We start from the raw sequence: 12,329 nt of genomic DNA, 5'->3' as shown, positions 1-12,329 counted from the left end.
GTGGTGGTGGGGAAGCTCATGCAAAAGTAAGCAGAGTAGCAAATGTCGATGTGCTCTGGTTCCTACACCCGCCGGCATCCGTCCCTCTCTGTCCTCCTTCCAAGTGAGAGAGAAGTGCTCCGGGAGGGTGTGAAGCCACGGCTGGACTGTCTGCCACTGTGCAAACAGATGAGTCCCATCTGTTGCTCTGCCCGTTCTGCCCACTTTCCCCTCCCTGACCCTACCTGCCACCATTATGTGGTCCCTGCAAGAGAGACTGTGGCCCCGGGTCTATTTCAAACCAATCACCAATGGTGTTAGTTGGCTGATTAATCTGCCCACTTCAAGCCTGCAGCATTGTAAATATTGCTTAGCTTGAGTCTGGCTGTGCTGGGTGAAGCTTGCAGATTCAAAGCCATCCAAGGTCTCTCTCTCACGTCCCTCTGTGTGCATCACATAGATGCTTCTAAGCAGCTTCACTCCCCGGCTATCTCCCTGCCAGCGTCACTCTCTTTCTGCCAGGCAGCCAACCATCCTCATGTCACCTGCGGGGCATGCAGAGCTGCGGGGGGGGGGGGGCAGTGTGGGTCGTCATGTCTCTGTGCCTGTTTGGATGGAATAGGGACCATCATCTGGCGCAGGAGCCCCCTGCTGGCCCTGGGGGGGCACTGCCACTCCGTGACAGTCTGCTGTGTCTTTGAGTTACATAAGCAGGTATCTGAAGGTCAAACAAATGCCAGGGAGTTGGAGAGAAATTGGGTAGGGAAGCACTGAGGCAAGGTGGGGGGTGGAATGCAGAATGACAGGCTTAGGGGGCCTAGAGGGCAAGCTCTCTATTTTCAGGACTCACTGCTGTCGGTCACTCTGGCTGAGATCAGCAAGCAGACCCCTCCCCCTCCCCCAAATCCTTCTGATCCTGTTTGCAATTTGTACTTTTGAGTCATTTTCCCAAAGCAAGGAGACGGAGTGTGCTTGCCTTTGGTTGCATAAACATGAAGCCATGCTCATTTTGTGAGCGCTTTAGAGCTAATGCTCAGCCTCTCCGCTTATGCTGGTGATACTTTTGCTAAGCAGGTGAGTAAACAGCTGGCAATTCCAACCATTTGGTTTTAATATGCACAGACCGAGATTTGCATTAGGCTAGCAGTTTATTTGTTTCCTTTCTAGATTATTCTTTGCTAAGCAGGATCTTGAGTAGAAACTGAAATGAATAAAAAATGCAGAACTGTTGTTTAAGATTTCATCGTTGATAACCTTCTTTCCAAATCCTTCCGCCCTCCCTTCCTTCCTTCCCTCCCTCCCTCCCTCATTCTAAATCCTACTCCAGCCCCACACTGTCTCCTTTTCTGTTATTTTATGGGTGGTCCCAAGGCATTTTGGTGCCTACAGTAGAGAATCCAAATGATGCCCCTAACCCAATCCACCTCTCCATACCAGTTAGCCCAGGGCACACACTGGGAAGGTTCCTTGTATTGCTGAAGGATTACTGAAGGATCAGTTGTATTGCTCTCTTCTCTTTGGGGTCCTTGCCTTCCAAGAACAGGTTTCCCACTGTCTCACCATCCAGAGTGACGGTGGCGGTTTTCCAGACATAGAAATGAAACTTCCAAAAGCAGAAGCAAGGGCAGGTTCCCCTTGCCCCTACTTTTTGTCCCAGTTTGCAGCCTTCTCCCTGTAAAGTTCAGCAGGAGCTGCTGATAAGCAACCCTATTTCTCTCTGCATAGCACCGCTCTGGTTTCCATTGGTCATCACACCATGTGACAAAGAGCTGGGACTTTTAACAGGCTTTTTGCTGTTATGTTATGCGACCATTGATTCTATTGAACTTTGGAGTATTTCCCTTTGCCCCATAAGCCAATCCATTTCACCCCTTGTGCCTCCCTGCCATTCTGTGATCAGCAGCGATCGATGGGGGTTGTTTTGTGCGACTGGCAATGCAGGTTCTGATTCTGTGTTTGCAGAAAGGCTTTACGCCTCTGTACATGGCAGCGCAGGAGAATCACCTGGAAGTGGTCAAGTTCCTGCTGGAGAATGGCGCCAACCAAAACGTTGCCACGGAAGTGAGTAGCTCCCCCTTTGTCCAGTGTTCCCACTCCATGCTCTGCCCTTGCGCTTCTTTGGGATGACATGGACCCCTTGGCTCACTATGTGTCTCTTCCTCCCTCCCTGATCCACGGCAGGATGGATTCACACCTCTGGCTGTGGCTCTGCAGCAGGGCCACGAAAATGTGGTGGCTCACCTGATTAACTACGGGACCAAGGGCAAAGTGCGGCTGCCAGCACTGCACATAGCTGCACGCAATGATGACACTCGGACGGCGGCTGTGCTCCTGCAGAACGACCCCAATGCGGACGTCCTGTCCAAGGTAGGCAGGGAGTTCCAGTAAGGGCCAAGGGCTGCCTTTGAGGGGCTGCCTAAGATTGAGCAAGGCTTAGTTTCCAGGTGCAATCCCTCCTAAGGTAGTTTATGGGGCTAGCCACCCAAGACCGGCATCTTGCCTAAAGAAAAGGGCTGGCAGAAGAGCCAGCTTTGAAGTACTTCCTGCGTTTTGCAGATAGGTCATGGCATTATTTTCACCTGGAATCTCCCCACTCTCTTCTCTCCCACAGACTGGTTTTACCCCACTGCACATTGCTGCACACTACGAGAACCTCAACGTGGCCCAGTTGCTACTGAACCGAGGCGCAAGCGTCAATTTCACTCCCCAGGTGGGTGTCCAGAGTCCTCTGCCGGCTCTTGCAGGAGGCCCTTGACATGGCCCCAGTGCTTACAGAAGGGGAAGGGAAGGGCCACAGCTCAGCGCAGAGCACCTACCTTGCAGGCAGAAGGTCCCAAGCTCAATCCCTGGCATCTCCAGGTAGGGCTGGAAGAGACACCTTTTTGACAGCCTGGAGAGCTGCTGCCAGCCAGTGTAGACAATACTGAGCTGACTGGATCAATGGACTGTTTATGGCAGCTTCCTATCTGCCAAATCAGACTGTTCTAGGGGATGGCTTGCATGCATGAATGAATGCTCCTTTGTACAAAAATGAAAAAAGAGGTTTTTTAGATAAAAAAAACTAGCACATAGAAAGCCAACCTGCCTGCGAGGTTAGGCTAGAACCCTGACAGGCTCCTTTTCTATGTTCAGGGAATGCTTTTGTACAGAGGAACATTCCACTGTGCTCCTTCACCTGCACTACTTCAGAGACAGCAAAGAGGACCCTCTTTGAGAAAGAAGCCGACCCCCTCCCTTAGTGCAAATGCCCTGTTTAGTCGCCTCTGGGCTCTTTCATCACAATTTCTCACCGGTCCCTGAGAAGCAGGACAGGAGTGAGGAGAAAGGGTACGGCTTGTTCTGGGTCTTGGACGTGGCTAGGAGGGCCCTTCAGCCACTCGTGGTCGGGGGCTGGGTCCATTCAGTCTCAGCGTAGATCAGAGACCTCTTGTCAGTGCTAAGTTAGCTTTGTGGTGTCCTTGAGGATCGCAGCCAGCTTGTGAGGCTTCTGGCAGAATTGGAGCGCTGGTGGTGCGGGTGGGATTGGGCTGGAGCCTGGCTGCCAGCAAGCTTTGCTGAAGAGGCACTCGCGCCCAGGGGGGCTTTAGAGACCTGTGCAAAAGGGAGCCCTGCACTCCGGTGCCTGATCTGATTAGCCACGGACTGCTGCACGGTGGAACAACACAGAACAGAGGTTGGGACCACAATCCCAGCGAGCATCCAAGGCCACACCCTTTTCCCCAGGCCACACCCCCTTCAGCATCCCTGACTGACACCCTCCGTGAGTGTTTTTGCCTGGCTAGAATGTGTCCTTGAGCTCCTTTAATGCCTCTTGGCTGCCTGGATGTGGGGGAAAGCGTGAGGATGTGTAGAAACCAGCCTGCTCTACAAAGGTGGCACTGATGTGCCATGTTCAAATATATAAAAGGATGTCACATAGAGGAGGGAGAAAGGTTGTGGACACGGAGCAATGGATCCAAACTACAAGAAAGAAGATTCCACCTAAGCATTAGGAAGAACTTCCTGACAGTAAGAGCTGTTGGACAGTGGAATTTGCTGCCAAGGAGTGTGGTGGAGTCTCCTTCTTTGGAGGTCTTTAAGCAGAGGCTTGACAACTATATGTCAGGAGTGCTCTGATGGTGTTTCCTGCTTGGCAGGGGGTTGGACTCGATGGCCCTTGTGGTCTCTTCCAACTCTATGATTCTATGATTCTATGATGTTGGTTGCTGCAACCAACATCATTGCCTCTGGTCCATAGCTGTCAACTTTTCCCTTTTCTTGCGACGAATCCTATTCATGATAATAATAATAATAATAATAATAATAATAATAATAATAATAATAATAATAATAAATTTTATTTATATCCCGCCCTCCCCAGCCGAAGCTGGGCTCAGGGTGGCTAACAACAATCAAGTAATCAAACAATCAAATAATCCAACATTCTAAAAACATTTCATTATAAAAATTAATTAAAATCAAATTAATGGCAACTGTTAAGCAAAATTCTGTGCAGGTTGCCAGAGGAGGGAGTCAGGCTGCACCCTGACCAAAGGCCTGGTGGAACAACTCTGTCTTACAGGCCCTGCGGAAAGATGTCAGGTCCCGCAGGGCCCTAGTCTCTTGTGACAGAGCGTTCCACCGGCCGCAGCCGAGAAAGCCCTGGCTCTAGTTGAGGCCAGCCTAACCTCTCTGAGGCCTGGGACCTTCAGGATGTTTTTATTTGCAGACCGTAGGTTCCTCTGTGGGGCATACCAGGAGAGGCGGTCCCGTAGGTACGAGGGTCCTAGGCCATATAGGGCTTTAAAGGTTAAAACCAGCACCTTAAACCTGATCCTGTACTCCACTGGGAGCCAGTGCAGCTGGTATAGTACCAGATGAATGTGATTTCGCAGCAAAGACCCCATAAGGAGTCTCGCCGCGGCATTCTGCACCCGCTGGAGTTTCTGGGTCAGTCTCAAGGGCAGCCCCACGTAGAGCGAGTTACAATAATCCAGTCTGGAGGTGACCGTCGCGTGGATCACAGTGGCTAGGTCAGGGCGAGAGAGATAAGGGGCCAACTGCTTAGCTTGGCGGAGATGAAAAAATGCCGTCTTTGTTATAGCTGTAATCTGAGCTTCCATAGAGAGGGACGTATCAAAGATTACACCCAAACTCTTAACGGACGGTGCTGGCACTAATTGCACCCCACAAGAGATGGGAATTGCCCCCTCAATCCCATATCGTCCCGTCCCAGCCAGAGGACCTCTGTCTTCGAAGGATTTAACTTCAACCGGCTCCCACGTAACCATCCAGCCACAGCTTCCAAACATCTGGTCAGTGTGTCTGGGGCCGAGTCAGGATGGCCATCCATCAACAGATAGAGTTGGGTGTCATTGGCATACTGATGGCAACCCAGCCCAAAACTCCGGACAAGCTGGGCGAGGGGGCGCATAAAGATGTTAAAAAGCATTGGGGAGAGTATCGCACCCTGAGGCACTCCACACACCAAGGAGTGGCGCGATGACAATTTCCCCCCAAGCACCACCCTCTGTCCCCGACCAGAGAGAAACAAGCGCAGCCATTGAAGGACTGTGCCCTGGATCCCCACGTCGGCAAGGCGGTGGTCCAGGAGTTCATGATCAACCATGTCGAAGGCTGCTGACAGGTCTAGAAGAATCAGCAGCCCTGACCCGCCTCGATCCAGCTGCCTGCGGAGATCATCTGTGAGGGCGACCAGAGCCGTCTCGGTCCCATGACCAGCGCGGAAGCCGGACTGGAATGGATCCAGAGCCGATGTTTCATCCAGAAACCTATCAAGCTGTTCAGCAACCGCTCTCTCAATCACCTTACTCAAGAATGGAAGATTCGAAATTGGATAGATCTAAGGGATCTAATGATGTTTTCTTTAAGAGTGGGCACACCACTGCCTCTTTCAGTTCCCCTGGGAATATCCCGGTGCCAAGGGACAAACTGATGATATTCCCCAGGGGGGGGGCCACACCTCGTCTGGACACGCTCTAATCAGCCAAGATGGGCACGGGTCAAGAGGACAGGTGGTGGGCTTTCCAGCTCGGAGGAGTCTGTCCACATCGGCTGGGGATATCTGGTCAATGTGGTCCAATACTGGACCCGAGGACAGTCGAGGGGCCTCCAGTTCCTTTATTGTATCCAAATTGACAGGGAGGTCTTGGCGGAGCAACAGGACCTTCTCCACAAAAATGCTCGCAAATGCCTCACAGCTGTGTGTCAGATTGTTATTTAAATTTGGCTGTCCTTCAAGGGATGTTAAAGACCTAATTATACTAAATAATTGTGCCGGGCGAGAGCTAGCGGATGCAATGGAGGCCGAGAAGTAAGACTTCTTAGCGGCCTTCACCGCCATCTCATAGGTTTTCATAAAAACCCTATAAGATGTTCTTGAGGCTCCGTCACGGGCACCCCGCCATACTCGCTCTAGCCGTCTGAGGTCCCGCTTCATTTTCCGAAGCTCCTTGGTAAACCAGGGAGCCCGGTTTCTGCGGGGGCGCAGAGGGCGCTTAGGTGCGATCTCATCGATGGCTGCCAGGAGCTGGGTATTCCAGTCCTCAACAAGCTCAGTCAATGAGTCGCCAGGGGGAGCAAGGTCCCGCAAGGCCTGATGGAATCTATCAGGGTCCATCAGCCTCTGCGGGCAAGCCCAAATTGGCTCGCCACCTAAGCAGGGTGGGGGTGGAAAGTGAACCCTGGCTTTCAGAGCGTAGTGATCAGACCATGGCACCTTCATTGAAGGAGACATGATCACATCTATACCTACGCCAAAGATCAAATCCAGCGTGTGACCTGTTTGATGTGTGGGGCCCGAAACAAACTGGGAGAGCCCTAGTGTCGCCATGGAAGACACCAGGTCCAGAGCCTGTGAGGAGGGAGTGGCATCAGCATGGATGTTGAAGTCCCCCAATACCAATAGCTTAGGGAATTTCCCTTTAAAAAAGGGAAACGTTGACAGCTATGCTCTGGTCCCACCCACCACTGGTGTTTGGGAAGGTTGTCCAGAAAGGAGAGGGTCCCTCGGGTTGGAAATGGCTCCACATGTGCTGCTAGGAGAGGGCTGGCTTGCATGCAGAAGCTCCTGGGTCCAGTCCCTGACTGGGACTGACCAGCTGGAGATTTCGGAAAGCCATGGCCCATCAGAAGAGGCATTGCTAGGCAAGATGAGCCAGTGGTCTGGCTGGGTATGAGGCAGCTCCCTCTGCTCTTTTCTCTTCAAACACAGAATGGGATCACTCCACTGCACATCGCCTCCCGCCGGGGCAACATCATCATGGTGCGCCTGCTGCTGGACCGGGGAGCCCACATCGAGACCCGCACCAAGGTAGGGACATAAGATCAGGCCAATGGCCCCTCTCATCCAGTATCCTGTTCTCACAGGGGCCAACCAGAAGCCCCAAGGAAAACCTGCAAGCAGAATTTGATGCTCTCCTATGATTGCTTCTCATAAGCCTTGCTGTCGCCAACTTTGGAGGCAGAACATAGCCATCCTGCTAGTAGCCATCAAGAGCGCTCTCCCCCTCCATGACTTTGCCTCATTTTATTTGAAAGCCATCCAAGTTGGTGGCCATCACTTCCTCCTGTAGGAAGGAGTTCCACAGTTTAACTATGTGCTGCATGGAAGAAAAGTCCTTTCTTTTGTCTGTTCTGAATCTTCCAACCAAGACAAGGCCTTGCATCAGGAGAGGCAGTAAGGAGAAAAGGAGGGCAGCCCTGTCAGGCCACCACCCCTTCAGCTATGTGGTCCTTGCACACACACCCCAGCTGCCCCTTACTACCTCTCGCCCTCTGCGAGGTCCACAGCCCCTCCTTTTCTCTGCTGCCAACATAGATGCTATGTTTTTTCAAGAATTAAAATTGTAGAGTTGGAAGGGACCTCGAGAGTCATCTAGTCCAACCTCCTGCAATGCAGGAATCTTTTGCCCAATGTGGGGCTTAAACCCACCACCCTGAGATTAAGAGTCTCATGATCCACTGGCTGAGCTATCCCTGAATATCTCCTGCCTCTAACATAGTCAAATGGCATGAGTGCACACTACAAGCATTTATTAAAGCAGAAAGGAGAAACGGGTGTTATGATCATTAAGCGGACAGAAGCCTATAGGTTCGGTTTTGTATTATCTTATTTGTTTCTTAGTCCTCTATAAGACAATGGTGAACAACAAGGCAGCCCTTATTCTATCAAACTAACCCTGCCACCATCCACACTCTCCCTCCAGCAACCACACACTCCCAAACAGACCCTCTCATCAGTATTCAAACTCCCTTTCAAACTCTCATCCAATCATCACTCACTACCAACATCACAAGCCAGAGGCGCCAACTTGCCAGGGAGACTGCAGGGGCCAACACCACGCGTGTGACGTTCCAACATCCTGATGTCAGGAGGAGCCAGGGGCAGAGCCAAACCCAGTGGCAGCTCCGCTCAATGGCCAGCAGCTCCTCCTCCTCCTGCCGTCACCACCAGTTGAGGCTGCTTCCCCTTTGCTGCAGCAGTAGGAGGAGGAGGAGGAGGCCACTGAAGCTGCTTGGCCTCCTCCAGCATTTTTGAACATTGGGGGTGGCCCCACCTCCAAAATATTGGGGGTCCCAAAAGGGTTGGGCCCCCAGCAGTTGGCACCCCTGTTCCAATCTCACACTCTCCCCCTCCCAAGATAACACTTAATTCCTCTATTATGCTTACCAACACCTTTGCTTTATACTGTTTTACCTTATTTACTGTTAATGTGCGCACAACATTACTTACCTAAACATGAGGACATCATGGGCACCAATCTTCAGACCAAAGAGAAAGGTGAACCTCAAGAGCTGCTGGCAGGAGTTTGGCTGCTTCTTGCGGAAGCCCCAGTGAGCTCTCGAATATGATACTCATATTGTAGTGCAGAAATCCTTTCAGCACCTTTGGGCATTTCCCCTTCTTTCTAATGACTCGCAGGAGAAGCCAGACATATTCAGGCACAGAAGAGGGTGTCCGTGGCCTCCCCACAAGAGTCACCGCTCTGGATTTGATCTCCTCCTTGTGAGGATGTAGGCAGCCCAGACGGGGCAAAGCACCTTGTGGCTCTCGGTTGTAGAGTGAGCTGTGTACAATGAGAAATTGGAGTCCTCTTCCTTCCCCCTTTTGTGTGGCTCAATGACTCCCCCAATGTTGCCTATGGAGGAGGAAGCTGCTGCATCTCTGCGTGAATTCATGTTCACCCACAGAGGGACGGGTGTCTCAAAGAGAAGCCACTCCAAAGGAGCCTGGCAAAGGAGTTTAGTGAGAAGGACTTCTTCAGAATTACACTGCAGCTTAGTGAGAACTCCAGGCATGAGAAGTGCAAGCGCAGAACATGGGAGGGAGGAAAATCCTCACTTTTCCCCCAACAGGAAGAAGCAGAAACTGATAGTGATAACTCAGAAAATGAGACTGAGTAAGTTTCATGCAGTATTCACTGAGTTTTGTCTCGTCCCCCCCACCCCTTGTTTTCAGAGCCATTATAGGAATGAGTGCTTGATGTCTGCTTGGCCCAGTAGAGACAAGGGGCATTGGGTGGTCTTCAGCGCTCATCCTAATCAGAGTAGACCTGCTAAAATTAATAGATATGACTAATTTAGGTTCGTTAATTCTAATGGGTGTACCCTAAGTAGGACTTAGTTGAATATGACCCATAATAGTTTTCAGAATACATAATAATTTTCTTTCTTTTTTACCATAATGTTGACGGTTTCATCTGCTTTTATTATTTTTCCCTGCTGCTCATAAATTGGCAAAATGAAAGACATACAAGGTTCCTTGCAGCTCAGCATCTTATAGATCCATTTCTAATCAAAAATATAAAAAGGAATGACTAACTCAATACACTGTATTTTTAATATAACAGATAATTTAATGTCAAACTAAGTAATATATAATACATTTTATGTTCCTAAAGTAATAATTGATTTTTGATCTGTAAAAGTGCTTTTAAAAGTATTGCATATTTTTCAATTTCCTCAAAAATTTCTGGGTTTTTGTCCAGGGGAGGTAATATCACCTTTTCTCTGAGTAACTCAAGGCGGTGCATGTGGTTCTTTCGCTGCTGATTTGCACCCCTGACTTTCATTCTATTTTAATATTTTGTTGGAAGCTGCCCAGAGTGACCCAGCCAGATGGGCGGTGTATAAATAATAAATTATTATTATTATTATTATTATTATTATTATTATTATTATTATTATTATTATTCCCCATTGTTGCAGGACGAGCTGACACCGCTGCACTGCGCCTCCAGGAATGGGCATGTGCGGATTGCGGAAATCCTGCTGGATCACGGTGCTCCCATCCAAGCAAAGACCAAGGTGATGGGCAGTGGGGGAATAGCCGTGGGTCAAGCAAAATCACATTCCCCAGAGACAGAGGTGGTTTCCCCCTTTGCTAACACCCACCCTGGCATCGGACTGTGGCTCTTGTTTCCCAGCTACCGGGGCCACCTCCACACCACATATTTAAAGCACTCTTATGCCACTTTAACAGTCATGGTTTTCTCCGAGGAATCCTGGGAAATGTAGTTTCCTAAGGGTGCTGGGAAATGCATCTCTGTTTGTACCCTTTACAAACTGTTATTCTCAGGATTCTTGGGGGGGGGGCATGACTGCTAAAGTGGCACAAGAGTGCTTTAAATCATAGAATCATGGAATCATAGAATTGTAGAAGGGATCCCCAAGGGTCATCCAGTCCAGAAATCACAACTAAAGCATCAATGACGAGTGGCCACCCAACCTCTGCTTATAAACCTCCAGTGAAGCAGAGTTCACCACCTCTCATGGGAGTCTATTCCACAGTTGAACAGTTCTTAGCATCATAAAGTTATTTCTAATGTTTTGTCAGAATCTCCTTTGTGGTCATTTAAATCAGTTGGTTCAGGTACTACCTTCCAGAGCAGCAGAAAACAAGCATGCAAGATCTTCTGTGTGACGTCCTTTCAGATATTTGAAGACAGCTTTCAGTCTTCTCTTCTCCAGGCTAAACACACCCACCTCCCTCAACCATTGCTCAGAAGGCTTGGTTTCCAGACCCTTGATGGTCTGGGTCTCCGTCCTCGGGTCACGCCAGGCTCTAACCTTGCATTTCCTTGCCACAGAACGGCCTGTCCCCCATCCACATGGCCTCCCAGGGAGACCACCTGGACTGTGTGCGACTTCTGCTGCAGTATAATGCTGACATTGACGACATCACGCTGGACCACCTGACGCCGCTGCACGTGGCCGCCCACTGTGGCCACCACCGAGTGGCCAAAGTCCTGCTGGAAAAGGGGGCAAAGCCCAATGCTCGGGCACTGGTGAGTGGGCGGGCAAGTGGCAGGAGGGGGAGCCACGTGTCTCTCTTCCAGGGAAGCTGAAGGGCCTCTCCTTTTCTCTGTGCCTGCAGAATGGCTTCACCCCTCTGCACATCGCCTGCAAGAAGAACCACATCCGGGTGATGGAGCTCTTGCTGAAGACGGGAGCCTCCATTGATGCTGTCACCGAGGTACCTGGTGCCCCATGTATGCAGCACGGGAAGCCGTGAGGCACACTGACGTGACCACGGCCACATATGCAATGGGGTTTTTCTGGACTTCTCTGTTAATTTGGATTAATTAGGACAAACATCATGGCGGATATCCAGAGGCGGCAAGGTTAGGCACCTGCCAGGGCACCAAGCCCAGCAGAGGCCTAGACACGAAAAGTGAAGTGTAGAGGCCATTGAGCCAGACTCTAAATGTGCCACCATTTCCACTGGCGCAGAGCATCCAAGGAGAGGCGAAGTGGCCCTAGTGAATTCTGAATTTGCACGACCTTGCAAATTAGGGGGACCACCAAGGGGACCCCCAAATACTAATTTGTAGGATTTGTCCCCAGGGAAAACACCATTTAGATGAAGACCACACAACATGTTCCCCACCAAGCCAAACACAGCAAAACTTTCATGATGAGCCCCAGAGCTCACCTCTGGTCTGAAGCCCAGCATCTCCAGGCATTGGCAGATCAAATGCCCTAACTTGTGGGTCGCTGTGTTTGGCTTAGGGGAGGGGCAGGCCTGGTTTCGATACAGTCATAGGACCTTTAGCATTTAATATAAGGAACTCTTGGAAATAACTTGATCTAGCCAAGAAAAAACCGTCTGCAATAGTTCAAAGATACCTTTCAGCAATTTGTCACACCTTTTATTCATCACATTATGCCTGGAATGTATTGGGGCATTTTCTTGGCTACCCACAGATTTTGGTAGATTGCTTTTTTGCGGCCTTAGGCAGAATTTTCAACCGACTCCCATCCATCCATGAGAGGGGAAATGGAGGTTCCAAGCCTATTGCTTCTGACTCAGTTTGGCTCATGACAAATAGAAATCTCTTGGCATTTGT

At 50.2% G+C, this 12,329-nt stretch overlaps 1 protein-coding gene across 11 annotated transcripts in view; it reads left to right on the top strand.

The window, feature by feature from the left end:
- ANK1 (ankyrin 1) overlaps nt 1-12,329 on the top strand; it is a 181,314-nt gene that overhangs the window by 92,575 nt on the left and 76,410 nt on the right. For all 11 annotated transcript variants that reach the window (XR_014170939.1, XM_081921261.1, XM_081921262.1 and 8 more), the window contains exons 5-11: nt 1,942-2,040; nt 2,161-2,346; nt 2,591-2,689; nt 7,193-7,291; nt 10,189-10,287; nt 11,070-11,267; nt 11,357-11,455. Coding sequence is in view for 10 of the 11 variants with exons in the window: in XM_081921261.1 (XP_081777387.1) it covers nt 1,942-2,040; nt 2,161-2,346; nt 2,591-2,689; nt 7,193-7,291; nt 10,189-10,287; nt 11,070-11,267; nt 11,357-11,455 (879 nt within the window). In the remaining variant the exon portion in view is untranslated. The remainder of the gene's footprint in view (nt 1-1,941; nt 2,041-2,160; nt 2,347-2,590; nt 2,690-7,192; nt 7,292-10,188; nt 10,288-11,069; nt 11,268-11,356; nt 11,456-12,329) is intronic.

The sequence above is a fragment of the Podarcis melisellensis genome (genome assembly GCF_964234715.1).
Source record: "Podarcis melisellensis genome assembly, chromosome: 8".
Lineage (NCBI taxonomy): Eukaryota > Metazoa > Chordata > Lepidosauria > Squamata > Lacertidae > Podarcis > Podarcis melisellensis.
This window is presented reverse-complemented; position numbering and strand designations above follow the sequence as displayed.